Genomic DNA, 22,738 nt, shown 5'->3' on the forward strand with positions numbered 1-22,738 from the left:
TTAGAGGCTGCAAAACCATGAACACTGAGGCAGCAGTTCAATTTCACATGGGACAAAACTACAAACATGCAGTCAGAGACAGGATAGAATGAAAAAAAAATTAGTCTTTTGAGGTGTAAAACCAACAGAAACATACGACTTGCAGCTGTAACTGTAGCAATATGTTAAGTTAGAGGCTGAATACATGATTTCTGTGCATCATTTACTTTCCACTTCACACTTACATATTACTGTATGTTGGTGTATCATATAAATAAATTGTTGTAATGTGACAAAATAGGAAAAAGTCTATGAATGATTTTGCAAGATGAAAGATGAAATAAAGGGAAAAACAAAGTTGTTTTTTTTTTCATAGTGTATGTGAAGTGTATACTGAAACAAATATAATCTCTAACGACTCTTTATGTTAAGTGATTCGGCAACAACTAGTAAGTATCGCATAAAACGCAGAAACCTCACGAGCCTGAAGAGAAAATATAGTGAACATCAACAAGATTATCTGTTTTTTTGGGGCACCCAACAAAAGATTATGTTACTATTTCAGTCTCAACTGTGATGGACTCAGCAAACAAGAGAACTGGAATGAGGCACAGGGAGTGAACAAAAGAAAAGTGGTTCATGTTTCTCGGCACACTGAAACTGGGAAGCAAAGATAACCACAGCTATGATGGCTGAAACTACTGTATAATTACAGCCATTATTCCTGAATAATACAAAATAATGCTTGAGAACTTTTTAAGTGGTACTTGTGGGTTGTGTTGGAAAAAAACACACACACACAAAAAAAAAAAACACAGCATAATATTTTGAGGATATGTGAGTTTTAAAAAGGCACCTATCAATCAATCTCCTATACAACTTTAGAGCAAAACTTCAGGAGAAAAGCAGGTACCCTGAGGAAACTTGTCCCTCAACACTTTTTTATGCAACATGAAGAGGAGTTCAATGTTCTGCATATTCCCTGTGCTGTATTTCTAGAGTGCTGTTATGAAGTAAATTCACTTCTTGGAAAATTATCATGATAACTATTATGGTTAAGGTACATTGCATAAACTCTGTCCTCCTGCAAACATAAAACTGATCTTAACAGAGCTTACGCAGCTAAAACAGAGAAAGCATTGCATATTTTCTGTACAGGGAAAAATGAATGTCTTTGTCAGCAAAAAAAAGAAAAGAAAGAACAATGACAACACATGGATGCGATTTTAGATGAAAGGATTATGCACCTTCAAAGTTGATGGAGCTGGATGCAAATAGGGATTGTGTTTGATTGTAGAGAGATGTCAGCTCTGCGGTTCTGCTATTGTTTTTTTTTATCTCCCTTGCATTAGTTTGCAAAGCCAACATTATACATGACCAGCCCAGCAAAGGTCAGAAAGTAATGAGCAATCAAGCTTGATAGAGTCTTTTTCTCTAACATAAAAATATCCCACCAAGCATTAGGTTGTAAACTAGAGAGCTAATTGACTTTCCACCAAAACAAAGATTAGTTAAGACTCGGATAATCAAATCTAAATTATTCAACCCTGGTATCATTTAGAACAGATTCATTAAGAAAAGCTTCATCATTTGTGAAATCGTTACAGTCTTTGTAAAGCAGTTCATTAAAAAAGGGGGATTTCCCATTTTCTTTCCCAAGTCCTAAAATCACCTCTCCTGAACGAGATATTATGTCAAGAGTTGAATGAAGTTGCACCCCTGTCTATCTGCAAACATGTGGCAAACAGAGTGTGAACATATGAAATGCTGAGGAATATACTGCAGTCAGTGTGAACTGTTGGTAGCTGGGTCACTGGGCACAAAACTGAGCAAATCCTTTTCATTTTAAACATTGTGTGTTGTTTGCATAACTCTACTGCTCTAAAACATGTCACATGTTTTAAATGAAGTTTCCAAATTTGTCCCTTGGCTTTTCAAAACAACATGCTCCTTCAGAAACACAAACTTCTATGAACACTTTCTCCCAACTCTTTTTATTCTGCGTTTGCTCTGTGTGCCCCCTCAAGAATACTTTCTCTCCGAAGGTTGACAAGCATTACTACAGTGAAGGCTGTTGGAGTAAAGACAAAAAAATGAAAAACATAGACAAAGGTAGCCTTGTCACATCTCTGCGCGCACTTCAAAAAGAAAAAAAGGGCAAAGCACAGATCTTTTAAGTCTTATAGTAAGCAAAAGCAAAAAAAAAAAAAGTTCAGAATCTTGTTTTGTAGCCAGACTGACTTTGATGTGAACACTGTGTCAGAGGCATTGATCTAGACCTTCATGCCCTTGTGGAAGAGCAGTAAGCCCCTTTTCACAGACAGGAAATTGTTGGCAATTAAGCAACAGCAACTACAAAAGCTTGGCTGAGTAGGATCAAGCCAAGGCCACAATTAAAGCCTTTGACACCGAGCACTTTCTCTATACCTGACGCTGTGACACCGATACAGCTGTCAGTGATCTCCACATGGTAGGAAAGGAATGAGGAGTACAGAGACAGACATGGTAACCTTTAGAGGAGCTAAAATGGCTACCCACAGTATCTCAGGTTTGCATGATAATGAAGAGCTCTGAATGATTCTGTGGCGTTACTTGCGGTTCTATTCCGACACTGCGGTGGATTTGTCTGCTCATTAGTACAATTCTAGTAACGTAGTCATCTGTGCACAACACAGAGGCAGTTTCTTGTTCATTCTAAAAACAAAACGGCAATGCTTCTGCACTTTTAATCAGTTCTTTCCATGCAATTCTCAGCTGCTTCTGGACATCCTCATTTACTTATGTCATGTCTGTCATAATCAATTATTCTTATGAATCCTGACTTGCCATTCCCCATAAAACGTATTGTTTCTGTCATAACAAACAAAAATGTCGAAACGGTTGTCAAAATCTGTCAAGTTAATTCTGTGCGTTTCATCCTCGTTCTTTCCTGAAAACGTCTCCCAAACTGAACGATTTCTCTCCACTGAACCTCAGCTCCCACTGACAAGGAGAAGTGTGCGAAGCATTCGTTGCAACCACTGATAAGCCACTTCTCCACAGTCACTCAGAGCTGAATCCCATGAACCCTCAATAGGCAAAGCACACATGAACAGGACATTGCAGCATTTCAGCAATGCTGCGACACAGAAATGGAAGGCAAGCAACTCGAAGGAGAGGTGAGGATACTGGGATTGTAGGGGAGGGGACATAAAGACCAAACACATAGGCACATTCCTGATGAAATCAGGGCTAAAATTGCTGCTGCAGCCAAATGTTGGGAAAATCACTCTAAACATTTTATCAGGATAACAGGTGAGTATATTGGAAAACAATTCACACCAAACAATCTACACTGCACTGCAGTCATTGAGTGTTATTTCCCCACAACTAAGTGAAAAAGTGCAATTGTGGATTTCAAATGGTTGTGCAGCTAGTGCATAGCGCCGTCTTGAGCGTTTTCAGGTAGCATTACCAAGATCAGATGCACTGGGGAAAAAAAAAAAAAAAACAGAGCCAACTGTCATTATGAAAACACCTTCAAGCCATGACCATCTAAGCATGGTATCAAGACTTTTCATTTCGCCAACGCTGTCTTGCTTTAGAGAAAAATGTCATCCATTTTGAGCAAGTGACACGCCTGCGCAGGTTATCCATCAGGTTTTGCAGTTTGTACTAATTGTTTTGAGAGATGCACCAGCTGTTCTGCAAATGTTAAGACTGATGTGAGAAATGTACCAAAAGCGCTTGAGAAAAACTGCAAAATACGTTTCTAACTAAGTGTAAAGCCTGCAGTAAAATCCAATTTATTGAATTCTAAAAAAAAAGCGATTGGGCATGAATAATGAACAAATGATTGTGGCTGCCGAAGCTTAGAAAACAAATTATGCAGTATAAACTTTAGAACAGGCATTTTTAGACATTTTTGCAACATCTCCAGGTAGTGTTCAGGCAACAGACAGACAGACCGATAGATGGCTTTGCGTGACTTACCGTGTAACACGGCTGGCTCAAGCTGTGGTCCTCGGCGTTCCAAGTTGTGCCGTTGAAATTGGCCTCAGCTGCCTCAGCTAGCAGGCTGACCTGAGTGTGGCTGTCAGTGTCATCGGTCGAAGGCCGCGCGCTTCGCTCCGCTATGGGTGTCAAGCCACCACACAGTTCCAGCTGAGAATAAAATAATCCAACTTTTAGGTTTAGCTCATTCAGAAAAAAAATAAAAAATAACTCAGAAGCACACATACACAAATGAAAGATTGAAAAACGGGAGCCTGGAAAAAAACAAAAAGAAGGTCTCCCTGCCTCAGAAGTGAATGAATTGTAGATTCCCAGTAAAGCAAACAGGCCAGAAAAGGTGACTGTAAATTAGACGGTCTGGACTGCTCTCCCCTACTCTCTCCATCTGTATTGTGGCCGTGTTCATCTTCCAACCACATAAAAAATTCAAAAGGCCTGTAACCGGATTCTGTTCCTTGTTACTAAGCCACAGTACAAAACAAAAAAGAAGAAACACAATACTTTTTGGGGGGAATAATTCATCTAAGTAATCTATTTTTGTGTATATATGCGTTTTTTTATGGCTATTACGGATATGAAAAAAGTCTTGAAGAAGAGGAAACATCTTGAATTATTTCTATTTGCTAGCTATATATACATATTATGTCAAAGGGTGGTAATACATCATTACAGTATTTTAAATTGCAGCTCCTCATCTTCAGGCAAAAAACAACATGGCGTTGCCTTAACTTCATTCTAACGATGCAGTACTGACAAGCATAGAAGGCATTCAGTTTTCTACCTCAACATTCTTATGACTTAAAAACCTTTTTAAGAAGATGCCAGGAAGAGGGCCATAGTGATCAGGCTGCTTGCTATTGTCTTGTTTGTGAGAAAGATAAGTTTAACTTTGTGTGAGGAAAAACAATGAGCTAAAGTGCAGAAATTAAATGGTTGCCAAAAAGCCGATTATGTCATCACAGCTTGCTATAATTTTGCTGCTTAAATAAAGAGCCGGACATCAAATAAGGTTGAAGCAAACCATGACAAGTCGCTTCCATTTGTTAAAGGCATTTACATCAAATTATCTATAAAATTTCCTTATGTGTCAACTAAATATTGAGTCATGCTTTGCAAACTTTTTAATTATTAATTAAATAAATATTAAATAATCTTCCAATTCAAGTATGTGTTCCAGGGGGAATCCTGCAATGTATCAAAAAATTAAATAAAATAAAAAGGTAATTTTTATTTTATTTTATTTTTTTTAACCTCACTCACCGGCAGTGGTTTAGCAACGCCAATTTGAACAAGCCCATACTCAGTAGACTTCAGCACATGCACAGCATAATCCAGGCTGGAACCCTCCAGGTCAGTTTCATTAACAAACATTAGTCGGTCACCAGGCAGCAGGCGGCCATCTTGATCTGCTACACCTCCAGGAACCAGTGACCGGATTATCAGAACTGTTTTGGAGGCATCCTCTGGATCCTAAAGTTAAGCAGAAGATTGAATAGAACATTTTTGCTTGAAATACACATAGTCAATTTAGTATTTTTAAATAAAATGAGAGACAAGCTTAGGGAAATAGTGCAATCTGAAGGATTATTATAACAACAAAAGCCAACAAGTCAAACATTTCCAAATAAGAAAAAAAAATGCAAATCAGAAGCAGTAAAGTCAAGGCAATAATAACTTCGTCCTATGAAGTACAAGTGTGCACATGTCCTCCCTTTCTCCATCTCCAATTTTAATTGGCTCTGTTTGTAATTCCTGACCTGGTAGTCCAGGATGCTGAAGCCAAGTCCCGACTCGCCTTTTTCCAGCTCGACAATTTGAGCCTCTTTCTCCCACATGGCCAGAGGAGGTGACATGGGGGGCACGCCACGCTTCGTAATGTCCTCAGCTGTAGGACAGGGTATGACACAGCCGTGATCCAGCTGAGACAACGAGACAAGAGCGAGAGAGGGAAAATGGAGACAGAAGAAGAGATTTGTGCAAATGCATTAAACTGAAGTAAAGCACATATGTTTTTTTTTTTTCTTTAAAAAGTGACATGTTTCACTGGATTACCCTCTCACCTTGTCATTGAACTCAGCCAGCAGCTCCTTGAGAGTCAGACAGACATCATCATTTGTTTCTTCATCACTGTCATGAACTGAAGGGGGGACAATGCGGCAGCACACGAGGTATACTTGCACTGGCAGTTCTTTCAGAACACTGACCACCTCTTTGTGTGTCTGTCCAATGAGGGGGACTCCATTTACCTAGAATCGCAAGGAAATGATTCACAATTTATAATTATTGTTATTGTTAATATTAACAAAAAAACAAAGTGTGGAACATTTTTGTATTCAACCCCCTTGTCAATACTTTGTACAACACCTTTCACTTTTACTACAGCTGCCAGTACATGACAGCTAAAAACGTCCATTTTGGTCTCACCTAACTGGAGCATCTCCTTCCACATGTTTGCCTAACCACATACCTGTAAATGGCTTGTGGTGACTTGCAAATACAACTTACTGTGGCTTTCTTTCAGCAATAACCTTGCCACGCTTTCGTGTAGAGCAAATTTGAGGAGCGCAGGAGTAACAGTTGAGGTGGCGACAGAGTTTCCCCATCTGGGTTGTGGGTCTCTGCAGCTCCCCCAAGTTTTCATGGGTCCGTTGGCTGCTCCTCTGATTAATGCCTATTTCGGTGGACCATGACGTCCTGGTAGGTTTGCAGTTGTGCTGTAAACTTTATAACTTCTTTTATGTTCTAATCCTGCCTTAAAACGTCTCCACGACTTCATTCCTGACCTGTCTGCTGTCCTTGTTCAATAATGTTCTATAACAAACCTCTACAGCCTTCACTAAAACAGCTGGATTTATGCTGAGATTAAATTACGTCCAGGTGGACTCTTTACTGCTCATTAAAATGTCCGGAACCGTCTCGTTTTGCCGGTCACATTTTTTCTTTTCCTCCAACCTTCTTTGTTTCCCATTGTCTGGTGTTCTCTCATTGTTATCCTGATGCTTATGTTATGTTTAGAGTTTTTTTGCTGTTTAATTAGCTTCCTGATTCCCTGTGTAATCACTGAGTGTCATTCTCCAAATAATCTCTTCAGCTTAGGCTGTCTTGTTTCCCCCTCAGTCGCTCGTTGTTTCCAATCAACCACATGCTACTTGTTTAATAATCACCACCCCAGTTTAAATACCCAACATGGTCTGTTAGTTCCTGCCTTTGATGTTCTGAGCCTTGCTCTCTGCTCCAGTGGTTATGGCTGTGTGTAATTTCATCCTTTACTTCAGCAAATCACTGTTTCAACATGGACTTGCCCGTCTCATGCTTGCATTTGGGTCCGTCACGACCACAATTAATGATCATTCGACTTTGTGGTTGTAGGAAAAGTTCAAAGGGCAATAGGAGTTTTACAGAGGGATGCATACGTTTCTCCTGTCTGTCTGATGTTGCGCCTTCATCGGAAGAGCAGACGGCAAACAACTGAACCGAGACTGAAACGGGTAACGGTATCAGACTTACTTCCATTATCTCGTCTCCAGCAAAGATTTTGCCACATTGACCTACAGGCCCCTCTGGTAAGATGGAGCACAGGTAGTGATGTCCAGCCCGAGCCTCCAGACTGATACCTAGACCACTTGTTTCACTGAACCTCTCCAGCTGGCAGACCTACAAAGCGGGTGAAAGAAAAACAGAGGGGAAAAGAAAATCTTAGGTGGTAAAAGATGCATTGGGATGTGGAAGATCATAAAAGATTAAGCAGTTACATGCATGTAATACTACTATACAAGTCTATATTTTTTTAATGCATGTTGGAATTAGGATTTATATTTAATAAGGGGAGACATACAGTCACTTCAAATCGGTGTCCAACGGCATCCTGCCACCTCTTCCTCAGGTTTTCCTCTTCCTCTGGAGTCAGTTTCACACCTTTGAAATGAGCACAAAAAAAACACATCTTCATGATACACACAAATCCATAAAGTCTCCTATATATACACATATTGTTTTGAAGTCCCACACAGTCAAATCAATAAAGAATGAGGTCCTATATAAAAATCACCTTGGATCTATTATAGAGAGAGAAGACAACATAATTCTCCTTGAGGCAAAGAAGAGAGTGAACACACAACTGCTTAGACAGTTGTGAGGGCTATACACACTCACAACGGAGGCAAGAAGGCATGCATATTCACATCTAACATCTTGTGATTTCCTGACAAAGTTTTGCTTTCTGATTCATCTATTAAAGCCTAACAGCAATCACGGCCTATTTGTCTGCAGTCTCTAATCAGGCCCCAAATTTCTTCTGTCTAAATAAAGCAATGTATGCAGGCAGAGTGAGAGACAAATCATCTGGAATGAGCTGAATGAGCTGGATAAACACATGATTGCACAAAACTATAAATAGAGTCCCATCAAAGAGCATGGTTCATGGCGCATTGCTGTTTCATGATCCAAGGCAGAGCGGCAGACCGAGTCCTGTGAAGTGGTTTCCGAGTTGCTGCGAGCTCCGGAAACGGGTACTTACCATCTCTGGGATCGTGTCGGGGTCGTCTGCTGGCATATGCCGCTCGCCGGGAGATTTCACGTAGAGAGCTGATTCCTGGGAGACGGAGGAGCACGTTTTGAGCCCACAACAAGCACGCTTGTATTAGAAAATATCTTTTCCTTTTCATGCACAGAGTACAAAAGTTCATCAGCTGCTCAAAGAAGCACCAAAATTAGACTTCAGTCTGAGTCGAAACTGATAGCAGAAAATCTCAATCACAGCATTCCTCAGCAGGGGAAGCTGCACCGGTTGATAGCTATAAAAACCTCGGCATTTTTGTTTGCTCAGGAATAGATATGCTGTCTGTTTTTATCAGCGCAAAGCACCTGTCTCCTGAATCTCGTTGAGGCCTGATTTGTAAGGGCTGCCTTCATGGAGGCTGTGGGAGTGTCTGAGGGGCTGCAGAGGAGAAACTGGGAGCAAGATGTGACGAAGGCAGACGGCCTTTCTCAGCAACCTCAGCCTGACAACAGGACCAGTCCTCCTGAGCACCTCCATGGCTCGCTGTTCACTGCAGCCCTGAAGGCTCACACCATCCACCTGGGGGATGAAATGAGGAAATTAAATATACAATTATGGACAGAAATGAATGGTGGTCTCACACTCATCGTCTGCAGAGCCGGAAATATCGATGTCAACAAAGTCTGTGCATTAATCTGGCCGTATGTTTGTCTACTTTATAATCTGACATTGGTTGGTTTCTAGGCATGAACCCAGCACAGTTTGAAACTTACATTTTTTAATAGAATTTTAAAATGTTTTTTGGATGAACTGGAACAACAAACTATGTCCAAGTTTCGACTGTGTAGCTGTGAATGTTGAAGGATTTAAATGTGGACTTTATTCTTCGTTCTATTGTTCAATTTCTGCAATACATCAGAGCCACAGGGAGTGAAAGAGACCCTAAGCAAGATGTTACAGCACTATTCTAGTTGGTTTCATGTTCTAAGACTTAGGAAACTCACATTGACTCCTACCATTGTTGGTAAAAAGCTCAATCTATCTCACTTCAGAATAAAACATTGCTCAATAAGACACTTGGCTTCCAATATAACCGTTTGCACATTTCTGTCATTCTTTAACATGTCTGCATCAACTCAAACTATGTTCCTATAAAGCTGGTTATACTCTGGCCACTACTGCTATTTGACCATCTTCTACTTTATTCTCTTATGTTAGGTTATTCCGAACATACTAACCAAATTCCTTTCTTCTGAGCGGGTGCAGTTTTAGTCATATGGTTGCAATTTGGGCACATTTGAGTGTTCAAACTGGTTTCAACCAGCATCAAACTGATTTAGAAACCAAAAGGAATGCCAGCATTTGTGTTTTAAAGGAGTAGTTAAATATCCAGCCACAGCTGTGGCAGGCCTTGTTTGTTGGTGGTTTCTCTTCATATGCTAAGAGACATTATCTAAATGTAGCAAGTTAATTGTTGTACAATCATTCCACTCTGGAAAACTGTCTGACATAAACTGCAAAAGAAAAAAAAAAACAACTAAAGGTGGGAATAGGAGTTAAGTCACATAAACAAGTGTTTTTTAAATGTAATGTCACAAAAAAACAACCCCAAAAAAACATCTGCTGTTTTTAGAAAACTTACAGAAAGGATAATGTCTCCAACCCGCATCTGTCCATCTTGATCTGCAGAACTGCCCTTTACTATACTCTTCACCATCACACCGGCACTGTAGACTGAATGAAACACAACCAAAGGCATACTGATTAAACTAATACGAAAGGTATGATTAAATTCTGGTACACTTCACCTACAATACCTGAGTTCAGGTCTCCTACGTAGCTTGAGATGGAAAATCCCAGGCCCCGGCTATTTTTAGTGAACTGGACACTGAACTCATAGTCATCATTCAAGCCACTGGGCTGGAAACAGGACAGAAAGGAGAAAAATGATAAGAATTTAATATTACATCGCTTACAAAGATGAACAAAGGTACACGGCAAACACACAAACCTTGTCGTCCAAAGTGTCCTGATTCAGAGCAGGGGAGGAGAGGTAATTGGGTTTGGTAACATCCCTGGCAATGAGAAGTTTCACCCTGCTGCCAGCATTTCGCAGCACCTGGGCAAAGTGGTGGTTTGCGTGAACAGGTGAAAATGGACATATGAGTAAGCATGTTTAGATAAAACAGAGAAGGATTCTGGTAAAAGCCAGATTTTCCTGATAGTTAAAGTTTCAAAGAAACAAAGAGAAAGAATGTAGCTGGGTTAAACTAGCACGCAAAAACAAGGTGGTATCTTAATAGACAGGAACTTTGAAGACAAACACTTGGTTCAGTGGAAATACCACTTAACCAAAGTCTTCTTATCACTTGAATTATTTTTTTTACATTTTGATGATATGTTATAGAAATAACTGTCAAAAGGTTTTACTCCTAAGGCCAATATAATGAGACAAATCAACCTATCGCTAAAGTTTCTGGAGAGTGGGTAGAAGCCAGAGTACCTGGAGAGAATTCAAATTCTATACAGAAAGACCTCCTTGTAGAAAAGTTAACAACGCTTCTAAGTTCACCACCATGAAGCCTTGTGGGACCACCTTTGGTTGCAATCTCAGAAGTGACTCTAATATCTCTCCAGCTTTGGTCATATAGACTCTTTAATCTTTGCCCTTTTTTTTTTTTTTTTTGCAAAGCAACTTAAGCTCAGTTAGTGTCTGTGAACAGCTGCTGTCTAGTCTTGACACACATTCTCAGTTGGAATTAGAACCATTTCTTTATAGCCCTGACTGTTTGGGGTCATTGTGTTGCTGGAATGTCAACGTTGACCCCGGTTCTCAAGTGTTCTGCCACCAGGGTGCATTTAGGGTGATATGCAGTGCTTGGCAAAAAAGTTACAGTTTTGTTCTCATTTAAGCAAACTACCTTTTTTCCACGCATTTTCTTTGTTCCGTAGATAATTTGTGCCACTTTAAGCTGGAATGATTATGGCTTTCTTAGACGAGTGCCTTTCTCTCTTTCTAGCTTCTCTGACTAATGACCTGTTACGTTAGGGTCTGCGGTATGTGTGGACCTCCATGAGCAAAGTATGTCAGAGTATGTGGGGGGCATTTAGTCTATCCCATAGAATTCCAGCAACATACATAGTTTTGACATACAGTGAAAACAAAACAAAAAAAAAATCAGTGGTATGTATGAATACTTTTGTAAGGCATGGTAAATATAACTTAGCTGGTTCTGAAGATTGAGTACCTGTGCAACTTGTTCACTGCTCATGCCTGCCAAGTCTGTATCTCCAATATGCAGAATCTGATCTCCGCTGCGCAGGCGACTGTCCTGCAAAACATCATTTGAACAAATAAACACACATTTTTACAGAGATTATACACAAAGCACAACAGTTTTTAGAACAGTGCACAGTTTTGTTTTGTTTTGTTTTTTGCTGATGCATGAAGAAAGCCACTCTCTTTTGGTTTTCTCCCTTAAGCTAGCCTTGGTTGTCCCATTTAAGTGGTTTTACAATTGACTAACGGATTTACCCTCCCTGCTGCTCCTCCAGGTAGGATTGTCTTGACCATGACTCCTGTGCTGTGTCCTCCTACGATGCCAAAACCAAGTCCTTTCCCATCATTGATCAGCTCTATTATCTCAACGTGACGCCTCTGACCAGTCGGAGGGAAGAAGAAACCAAAACAAATTAGGAAGACGATCCTCATACAGATTTCAGCAGATTTACAGTAAAACCTCCCATGTAATGTTCACTGTACCTCATGTGCAATAGCAGAAAGGTTCCTACCCATCGACATGGTGCGGGAAATACGAGGAGGAGTGCAGTACTGAAAACAATGAGCCCCATGTGTGAGTGACAGCTTCATATGACCTAATGAAACCATTGTCTGATGACAAGACAACCACACATGACTTTAATCATCAAAGGAATAGTACTAGAATGTAGAATGTGACATTTCATATGGTAGTGTGCTTAAAAAAGAAATTATTTGGAGAAGGTGTTAAAAATAAATTGGTCCCTGTCAAAGAAAAGTGCCTTTCACCTTTATTACAGGTAGTTTTACATACCTGGGATTCCTTGTGAGAAAAGTTGTCTGGGTAGATATCTGAGAAGGATATTTCATGTGAACCAAAGGAGGAGATGCTGCCATCCTTCTGAAAAGACTTTCGGTTCTCCACAGCCCAAGTGTACGAGTCGCTGTGGCTCAGTGCCTTTAGGCCAACAGGTAAGTCCAGGCATGGGCCACAGTTCAGGGACACAGATTTGGAAACGCCTTTCCCCTAGTTGGACAACAAGAGATTTAAAATGAATCCAAGACAAATTTGGAACAAAATAGTTGGAGAAAAAGAACAGATGCAAGAGGAGAATGGGTATTGAAGTCAGAAACATTATATGAGGTTAAAAAAAGTAATGAAGGGAAACTGAAAGGATTAGAAAATGAGAAAGGGGAGGGAGAGGGAAAAAAATGAATGCTAAAAAATGCAGAAATATACAAAATGAGCAGAAAGGAAAAGGGTAAGTGGGAACAAGGGAATGTGAGATAACTTATTTTCACTTCTCTTAAACTGTTCCTCTGGTCTTAGATTAAAGAGCGTGTCAGTGAATGCTTACTTCTGATATGTATGGGTCTGTTAAAATGGTCATGATCTGTTGTTTTCTTTTTAGTTCTCCTGCTTTTCTTTCACTTTAAATTCTCATGCACAAACATTCAAGTGGCTTGGTCCAGGAAAATCTTCTATTTTTGTTCCATGTGCTGCCGTGTTTAGTTTTCTTATTTCCAAGCAGAGAAGTAAAAACGTTGATGATTTACAGAGAATGGTACGCAGATTGTTGACTGCAGGCGGAATGAGAATGCAACGTGTTGCTGGAAACAGAGCTAAAGTAAGGGAACAAGTAGACCTCTCCATCCACTGTTTATCCTTTGGATAACAGGCTGAATTATTTAAAGATTGAAATAAACTTTCAGCATGACTGTACACCCACGAAGAAGATGCACATGTCTTTTGTGCATCTTCCTCGAGTGTGCTTTGATAAATCTTAAAGTTGAGTTGACTGTACAACGATGGATGGACATTACTTCCAACCAAAGAGCTGGAAGTACCAGAACATCTGGCTCTGCTTCGACGGCAAACTGTTTGAGCTCTTACATTTGAAGGAAGACTATCAAAGACCTCTAGACAAGACGTGTATATTTCCACATTGGTAAGAAGAACCTCGAACTATGCATCCATCTGACCACAAATCTATCTGAATACAAACAGAGCATAAATGTCTCAAGCATGTATCACTCACATAGAAATATATGGGATGAACATGGCAACCCCAGCTTTAGCCAAAAGGTTCAACCCCTACATCATGCTCTTGTTTTGCACATTCCCTTATGGTGTTATCTAAGAAACTGGTGGTAGTTTAGGGGCATCCTCTTCCAGAGCTATAAAGAGATGTGTGCACTGGGGGACAAACTCCTAAGCTTCTCTACACAGCATTACTCCAATAAAACCATAGTTTTTTGTATTGGATTTACTGTTATTAAAAAGAAACTGCAGCTCAGGGGTATCATTCAGCTTTGGCTGGAATTTACTCTGAAACACAATTTCACAATCAAGCAGCGTCTTCAAGGTAGATGTGAAAATATCTGAGACATGGTTTTCCTGATCGGATGATTTTGCACCTGTTACAGGTGTGTAACTTATGCTGTCATGATTTGTTTGTTTTTTTCTGGGAATATAGTTTTGGTCATCTGTTCTTTGTTCTGATTAGATCAGTCTTGTTTCTCTTTTACCTTAGATCAGTTCTCAGGTCTTTTAGTTAGATTGTATTTCTTATTTACTTCTTGTGTTTTGCTATTCTTTATCACGATTAGATTGATGTTTTCCCAGCTTTTCTGTTGGTATTTGCTCATCCTTTCTCCCCTCTGCCATCTTTCTCTCACCCCCTCAGCCTGCCTTCTGCTCTCCCCTCAGAAATCCGTTCAGTTAGCAATTAGCCCTGATCCATAGTTCCAAAAATCATATTTTTATGTTGATTTAATTCACTCTTTGCTGGATTTTCATGTTACCTTAATGTTACACAGTCTCCGTTTTGTTCTTGCCTTGGTTCCCTGTTTTGTTTTGTTTTCTAATATTTAAAATTAAATATGCATCATCTACTTCCTGCCTCTGTCTATTCTGCATTTTGGATCCCATCATCATCATCATCATCATCACAAATTTAAGTTTTACATGGTGCTTTTCACATTTAGCAGACATTTTCTCAAATACAAGAATACACAGCTGTGAGTGTATCTCACCTGTACTCAGCCAGTGTGACATTCTTGTGTAACCTCCCCCCCCCCCAAAAAAAAAAAAAAAACACACAGAGGGTATATTTGGCACCTGAATCAAATAAATGAAATAAAAAATGTCCAAAGAACTTACTCTTCCAGAGAAAGCTAACTTCTTTTAAAATTAGTCTAAATTAGGGACACTTCTGGAGGCTAATTCTACACTAGCATTAGTAAGCATGGACAATGACAGTCCTAACACACTTTTCTTGATATTTTGAGAAAACACAGAAGTAGGGACCAAGGGGCTGATTCTTTTTTGCAGCATGCTGAGATTCTGCAGCACAATGCTGGCTGGTAGGACCAGGACAAAATGCTGTACAATGAGTGGCACACTGTGCTGTTGAGATAATTCCAAAAAGAAAAAGAAAATGTCTCCATCACTGGTGGGTGTCTCACAAATTACTCCACAAAAAATGCCTCTGGAAAATTTCCTGTATAGGACAAATTACTTTATTATACTAAAATTGATTTTGATGTTAAGTGTCCATATTTCGATTAGGATATGATGATCTCACATCTGCTTATTGTTTGGTAGAACTCAATATGATGTCCACAGTCATCATAAAGGCAGGCTTTCCTGATTTGTACCCTATTCGTTTCCTCTTCTTTGGGTTCATGACATACAGCGGTCTGAAGTCCAATTTTCAGAATTAATAAAAAGAAGTAAACCACTTCTAAGCAGATTTGCACAACTTTACCCTAAGGATATATTGCTAATGCTACAAATCATTTTCCTGGTACAAATTCAAACCTTTTCTATACTCCAGTGCCATGTTTCTTGGGATGCAAATATACTAAATGGCTTCAGGCATATGCAAGATTGCTAATTTAATGACGCTTGTGTGTGAAGGCCATTGGGTATCCTATTAGAGTACACCCCATCAGGCAGTTAGCAAGCTTTGGTACTTACCACTAACGAGTGAGCTAAATGTCTAAATGGTGTCATAAATGTCCAACAGATTCAGATTAAAGAAAAGGTTTGGGAGCCTTCCAGTATGATGAGGATTTTTGGATAGCTTATTTATGAAGTATGTTCTGCGTTTCATGAATCATACAATATTAAATCTCCCATCTGTTGCAATTAACAACATTAAACACTTTCGGTTTATCTAATCAGTTCCACTGCAACAGAGTGGGTTCTCCAAATTATAAAGGTGTTGACTAATTAAAGCCACAAATTCTATAAAATGCTTAGTTACTTAACAGACTGTCTGAAAGCTGATGGCAGCTGCCATTACTTCTGCTAAAACATTTTAGTTCATCCTTCTATAAAGTCATTTTCATGCCCTGTCAACATATTTACAGAGCTGTTGAAAGTATTTGCCCCCTTCCATTTTTCTTTTGTTTTTGCTGTTTAGTCCAATAAAAATGGTATAGTGGACTCATAAAGTAATTTAAAAAGTTGTTTGTGTGTACATTACAGGCACAATACTTAACTGACCCTATGAGAAAAGGTCATTGCTCCCAGTTGGGCCATGCTTGATCCCAACCGCCATCAAGTGTTTGTGATAACTGGCAATGATGTTTTTCTCCAAAATTGCTATGGGGAATTTTTGCCCACTGTGGACTCTGTGGACTAACATGTCTGCTTTGTATATGTGCCAATTAAATATAACTGCAGACGTACTGTCGAATACACTACAGTTCCACCATTCCCTTTGTAAAAACTGCTTCACAGGAGTTGAAGGAACGACACCGAATTTCTATGCTCTTTAATGTCAAACATGTGATCAGACAAAACCCCAAAGTTTTAGAAACACCAGTAAACATTTAGGATCAAAAGCCTTAAAACAAAACCCTCAGGGGTGTAAGGATGACTACGGAGCAAAGCTGCTTTGGAGGCATGATGGAAACCAAAATCATTAGGTGATATAATCTGCCAAATTCTATAGCTGATCATTTTACTGTGTATCAGGCTGTGCAAACATATGTGACATTAGGCCATAACTCCAAACAGTAACACAGACATTTCCGCCCAATTTGCGGTCATGATAAGCACCATCCATCCCTCCCACACTCTATCTATCGTAGCTTAAGGGGTAAGCTTAGGTAAGCTGATTACTCATCTAGTTTGGTCCCTGCATTCAGTATTTTGAGAATCCCACCTCTTCCCCCTTATCATTCAATACAAACCAAACACCCACACAAGAGGCTTGTGCTATACCTTCACCGGAGGCTTTGGCTGAGCTTGCTGCAAGCTGAGTATGTGCAGGAAAAGAGGACTCTGCAGGACAGTCTTCAGCACAGAGAGCTTTTCCTGAGTGGGAGCCTCCCCTCGCTCCTTCAGTTTGGCTTGCAGTCTTTCCACAGCTTCTAAGGCGCACCGAGCATCTGCAGAGAAAATTGATTTTAAAGGCTAGAAAGTTCGGCCTTTCTGGGTTACAAAAAGGTAACATTAGGAACATAATTGTTATTTAACATTAAGCAACAATTCAATCATTCCAAATAATTAAGCAATAACTAAACAAAAAGATGAATTTTTCCATATATTTTAAGATGTTTATTTTTTTTAGTAATGGTGTAAAAAGAGTTTAAAATATGAAGCAAAAGCTGTGCATAAAAGATAAGTTTCACATTGGTTTAAATTTTGGCCTATTTGCCGGGTACACTTCACGCTGCTTACCGAGTTGGCACATTTTTTCCGACAAAGATTAAGTTCTTTACTTTGACTACACTGTGGCAACACTATTTTTGCTCTTCGTGTTTAATGTCATGGTTGCATGATAAAACTTCAGCTAAGCTTCAACTCTTATATGGAGTCACATTTAACTCTAGTGTAAGCTGGTTTCAGATAATTAATAAATACCATTTTCATCCGTTATGGGGTTGCTGGGTGCTTTTACAGCTTTTCTTATGTTACAAATTTACATTAGGCCCGTAAAGCCTCCTATACACACACACAGACACAAAACTTAAGCACATAGGCCAAATAGTGGGTTGATAGGATACAATGGTGTAATGCAACCCCAGTTGCACTATGTTACATTATTTACAAAAAAATCATAACAAAAATGTATAAAACAATAAACTTCTTTAATAATAAAAAACAAACAAACAACCAAAATGATAAAAGATCCCACTCCTGCTCCAACAATACAAAATACTGAAATAGGACTATTATCTTTAAAATTAATGTATCATTTTGACAAACATAAATTCAAGTAAGAAATATAGAATAAAAATTGCGTATTGAGCAAAACATATGTTTTCAAAATTCTGCTCCTTAAATCAACTTAACAATTAGACAGGCTAACTGCTTGGTCTCAGAGCCTGTAGTTGGCTGGTTAACGGACATTATTGTTAAAGCAGCATTACCTCACTAGAAATATTTTCATGCAGCTAAATTTGAGGGAAAACCTTTTTTCAGCCAGCTGCAAGGCAGCAACACAGGCTTTGTGCTCAAACCAGGGTTTCTATTGCATCTCATTAGAACAACTTTAAAATGCAGGAAAATAAGAGATGTTCAAACTCTAAGTTTTCCAAACCTTTTCCACCTTAATACTGTAAACTGTCCCTGGTCTAGCAGGTTAGAATTGATCCATCCCTGATGCATCTCAGCAGACAACAAAGGTTTCTTGGTGTGCATGTGTGCATTTAGAGACCGTTTCTGCAACACAAAGCTCTTGCAAGCGATAAGGTCTCACTCAGATAATTTTGTCAATACTGGCTTGTGGTGTGGAAGCTGACACTAATGCCACTCTGAAAATGAACATTTTTAGCAAACATTTCCCTTAACAACCCTTTCCAAACCAATTGAGTTCCAAAAGACACACTGCAAGGACAAAAATACCTTTGCAGAACCATTTAAGCTTACAATTATTATTATTATTTCAATTTTCTTTGAAGACTGAATACAAATCAACACAAATAAAACCATATTTGGCATTTTTCCAGTTAATCTGCTGACTAAGGCTTGAACACTCTTCTCTTGTTCATTTTCAATGAGAATGTGCATGATTTGAATGTACTGTTGTTTACTGAGCAACAATTGACTTGAAATTGTTTTGGAAAAAAAAAATCTTCAAACCCTTCTCAGATTGTTGAGCACCAATTATTAACTCTCTTTTTGCAGTGCTGATCTCTTTCCAGCCTGGCATTGTTTCATCAAACAGCTGGAAGAGTTACCAACCACACTCAGTTAATTAAATTAATTTGGTAAGCCGGACCTGGCTGCCATTTACCCTCCTAATTACGACAGAAACTGTGAGGTTGGATTTAGCTTTTAATCCCAATGGAAACACTACTAGTGTGTTTTTCGCACATTTCCTTGAGTATCCTTGGTGATTTTAATTAAACAATTTGCTTGTTTTGTTATGGTGTTTTTATATGTTTGCTGTTTAAGTTTGTATAGTCAAATGCTTTTCATGACGGACAAAACCTATAAATAATTGCTGGAAATGTGTCATATGTGTTTGGATGCATGTTCTCATTCTAATGACTTTACTCTAATTTTGACATTGGCAGAAAGTCGGGGAGTGTTGATGTGTGAGGGAAAAGCGACAAATATTAAAGGCGATGTGGTTGGATGGTCCAAGCAAAGAAGCTTGTATATCTGCAGTAAAGTGACATCGGTGACCCAGAGAAGCGCCAGTGCAAGTTCTTCCAACATTTTCAATAAAGTTTAAGTTAAAGTTTGGCCCCAGTGAACTTAATGAGGAAACATTAGGTTGTCTGGTACGTCTCAGAACAAAAGCAGTAGACTGCCAATTGTATCAGGTCATGTTGTCCTTGCTCATTTAGCCGAGTTGGTACTAATGAGCGCAAGCCACAACTGAGGTAATTGTTTGTGGCAGAAGCTAAACCCCTGTAAAGTCCTCCCTGCAAACTTTTGACAGGGGTGTGAGGCCAGCGCCACCTGCTCATGTAACTATTCGTGCCTGTCTGACTGCAGCGGCCATGTCTTACACCCTAATTTTAAGCCATGAGTGGATAGATGTTATTGCGACGCTTTTTTTTTTTCTTTTTGGAGGGGGAGGAGACGAATCAAATACACTCCTACATCTAAAAAAGGTCACCAAACACACTCACCCATGATCTCCATTATTATCAGAGGGAGTTCTTGAGTCCAAATTTTCCTCTACGTCTCAAGCTGATATCATGCTTGTCCACTTGGTTCCTGTAACGTAGAAAATAAGTTTAGAGAAGCGTCGCAGATTTTTAAAGGTTTTCATTCCATCTGTGGAAACATATTCCTCCTCTAAGATAGAATTTGTTGAGAATATTGCAGCTCTTTAATAACCTCCTTCCACTTTCCAAGAAAAATAACTAGTTTAGAAGTAATTATTTTACATCTGTTCATCAGCTTGTATCATTTCCCCCATATATCTTCTCCCTCCAGGGCTTGTGCCATGTTTGTTTCCAAGCGCCTTGCTTGTCACCTAATGCTCTTTAGCAGGATTTAAATCTGCTCCAAAAGGCTTTATCCGCCCCTGATGATAATTAACTGCGACACACGGCCTCCCGACCCTTCTGACTTAAGTAGGGGTGGAGGGGAGGAGAGTATGGCTTCAAAGCCTGACACAAGTGACATGATTTGATTTGCAAAACGACGGCATGGAAATGACAAGATCTCATCTGAAATCTAATTAGGAGCCAATGATGGGCATCGGGATAGAATGTTTATATGGCTCTTATTGCACGTCTAAAAGTTCTTATTAGAGCCGTGCTTCTAAATGGGTTCTAAGAAAAAAATAATAAAAAATACTGGTCTAATTTACGGTAACATTTTTGCGAACTAACTGCTGTTAATTTGCTAGTCAATCTGCGAAGCTGCTTCTATAAACAAAGGCAATTTGGCTCCATTACTATGACAACCAGACGGACATCAGAAGCAGCGCAGTGCTCCGTCTCACCTCCATTGTAGCAGACGATCAACAGGTCCTTGAGAGAATCCCCTCCACCTTCAGCAGTCAGTCAGTCTGATGGTACAGATGGACTTTTACAGAGAACCGAACCACTTTTTCCGATGGATCGAGTTACGACAGCGGTCTGAGACGCGCCACAGCTGCCAATAAAAACAGATGAGCACTTTATTTCCCTGCGTTTAGTCCAGTCAGAGCGTCAAGAGAGCGCGTCGTGCAGTGCGCATGCACACCCCCTTTGATCTCCAAGCACAAAGAGCTCATCCCCTGCAGACTGAAGAGAAAGAACGGTGTGACACATATCATTAAAAAATGGTATTATAATTTCTTTCTTTCTTTCAGTTTTCATAGATAATCTGTGTTCCTCACAGATAGATTCTGAAGTCCAAGAAAAAAAAACAAAACAATAAACGCTCCCTGGATTCAAAACAACCCGAAAGCATAATGTTTGTTAAACCTTGGATCCATCACTGGATTGGTTTGATTTCCTGTTTATTTTTCAGGGTGTTAAAACATGAATCATAAACTGAGAAACTAAAGAACACCAGTTGACCTAAGAATGTCTGTTTTGCTAGGAGAGTTAAAATTTATTTCTGGTTAATTGCTATTTGAATATACGTTCAAATTATAGGGCAGAAAAGTGAAGAGGCACAGAATTAAAGCTGTGTGAAGTCCAAGTGAAATTTCCACAGGTAGTGATAATGTGAGGAGTTATCAGCTAAGTGGTCCATTGCAGAATCAAACGTATTATTTGGCCTTCACACGTCCTTAAAATGACCCACTATTAGTTGCAACAATATTTTGAGAAATATTTCAAGTTAAATACTATAGGCTGTTTTTATAAATTTTTATAAAAAATACTGCCTACGGACCTCGCCATGTTGTATAAACTGCAATGCATTCTGGGTAAAAGAAAGGCTAGTTCGCCTAGTGCCAACTCCGTCCAGCTAAAACAGCAATGAGTAACATTCCATTTCAATTTAAACTGAAAAGTGGCAAATTAGAAATCACAAGGTGTTAAGAGGAGGAGGAAAGAGAGGAAGAGAAAGGAGTTTGCAGAAGAAGCTGGTGTTTGTGCTGATGTTGCCAACTTTAGCTTCGTAAATGAAACGATGAATGACAGGTACTGTCTGTCTGTTTAGGATCCATGATTTCACTTTCCGTACCGGTGGCAATAGCTTCGTTGTTATTTAAAAGATTTCCCAGCGTTCCCTGCCTCTGTTGTTTCTCCCAGCTTATTTTGTTCGCCAGGCAGCGTTTTGTGGATAGACAGTTGGTATGGCATTTGGTTTTAACTTGCCAGTAGCCTGGTAAAAAACCGACCCTTTGTACACTTTGCTTCATACAGAGGGTATGGGCTCTCAGCTGTTGAAAAACGATTGCTTCCTGGAGGCGTGGACTGTGTAGAGGTTGTAAATTTTACATTGCTAATGTTTGCCTGTGACTTATATAGGCCATTTTGAAGCTATGAAGCTTACCGCAATCTCCCACCCTTGTTCAGCCCTTGTCTCCTTCAAATGCGCATTTATGGGGGAATTTTACTGCCATAAGTAGAGAACACACATTTTCAGCTTGAAAACAGAATTTCATGTGTTTCTTCTCAAAACTTGTAATGCTTGCACTCAAAGCTTCAATCTACACTTATTAACTCGCTGCTGGCAAACCTCTCTGCTCTTGCGAATTCTTTTCTGCTCTCTCTCGAAACAAAAAAAGTACTGTCGCCTGGCAACTTTTCAGCCAATAGGATGAAAGTGTTATAATGGGCAATGGGAACCTCCTCCATGGTGCGTTTGTTTCCTTCTAGTGGTTGTGCCTGTGCTCATAGACATAATATAAGGATAGACGCCTCATGGACCGCTCTCGCCTATTGTCGCTGACGAGATTTAGGGCGGCCATCTTGGAGCGGTACACCACTCCACTCAGCCTTATGTGTTTAGCAGGCACAATGACGTATCATCGGATTTAATCCATCATAACACACTTTTTGTTACTGGAAACCATATTCAAACATCTATCAAAGCAACATTTATAAACAATTGTATTTTTTAAGTATACTGCTCAAAAATATTAAAGGGA

General features: G+C 39.5%; 1 protein-coding gene across 8 annotated transcripts in view; it reads right to left on the reverse strand.

The window, feature by feature from the left end:
* The window catches only part of LOC103137782 (multiple PDZ domain protein), a 56,607-nt gene extending 35,709 nt beyond the window's left edge, over positions 1–20,898 (reverse strand). For 7 of the 8 annotated variants that reach the window (XM_016671346.1, XM_016671347.1, XM_016671345.1 and 4 more), the window contains exons 1-18: positions 20,654–20,898; positions 19,830–19,917; positions 16,966–17,132; positions 12,544–12,756; positions 12,234–12,302; positions 12,006–12,128; positions 11,719–11,802; positions 10,482–10,589; positions 10,288–10,390; positions 10,113–10,204; positions 8,836–9,049; positions 8,489–8,563; positions 7,808–7,887; positions 7,480–7,626; positions 6,033–6,218; positions 5,730–5,891; positions 5,233–5,442; positions 3,952–4,122 (exon numbers count right to left, since the gene is read on the reverse strand). In XM_016671346.1, coding sequence (XP_016526832.1) covers positions 3,952–4,122; positions 5,233–5,442; positions 5,730–5,891; positions 6,033–6,218; positions 7,480–7,626; positions 7,808–7,887; positions 8,489–8,563; positions 8,836–9,049; positions 10,113–10,204; positions 10,288–10,390; positions 10,482–10,589; positions 11,719–11,802; positions 12,006–12,128; positions 12,234–12,302; positions 12,544–12,756; positions 16,966–17,132; positions 19,830–19,842 — 2,217 coding nt within the window. In that variant the 5' untranslated portion in view covers positions 19,843–19,917; positions 20,654–20,898. Of the gene's footprint in view, positions 1–3,951; positions 4,123–5,232; positions 5,443–5,729; positions 5,892–6,032; positions 6,219–7,479; positions 7,627–7,807; positions 7,888–8,488; positions 8,564–8,835; positions 9,050–10,112; positions 10,205–10,287; positions 10,391–10,481; positions 10,590–11,718; positions 11,803–12,005; positions 12,129–12,233; positions 12,303–12,543; positions 12,757–16,965; positions 17,133–19,829; positions 19,918–20,090; positions 20,168–20,653 lie in introns of those variants that run through there. The other variant, XM_016671340.1, reaches the window with a different exon arrangement.
* Positions 20,899–22,738: the final 1,840 nt, after the last annotated feature.

This window comes from Poecilia formosa, unplaced genomic scaffold (genome assembly GCF_000485575.1).
Source record: "Poecilia formosa unplaced genomic scaffold, Poecilia_formosa-5.1.2 Scaffold43, whole genome shotgun sequence".
Classification (NCBI taxonomy): Eukaryota; Metazoa; Chordata; class Actinopteri; order Cyprinodontiformes; family Poeciliidae; genus Poecilia; species Poecilia formosa.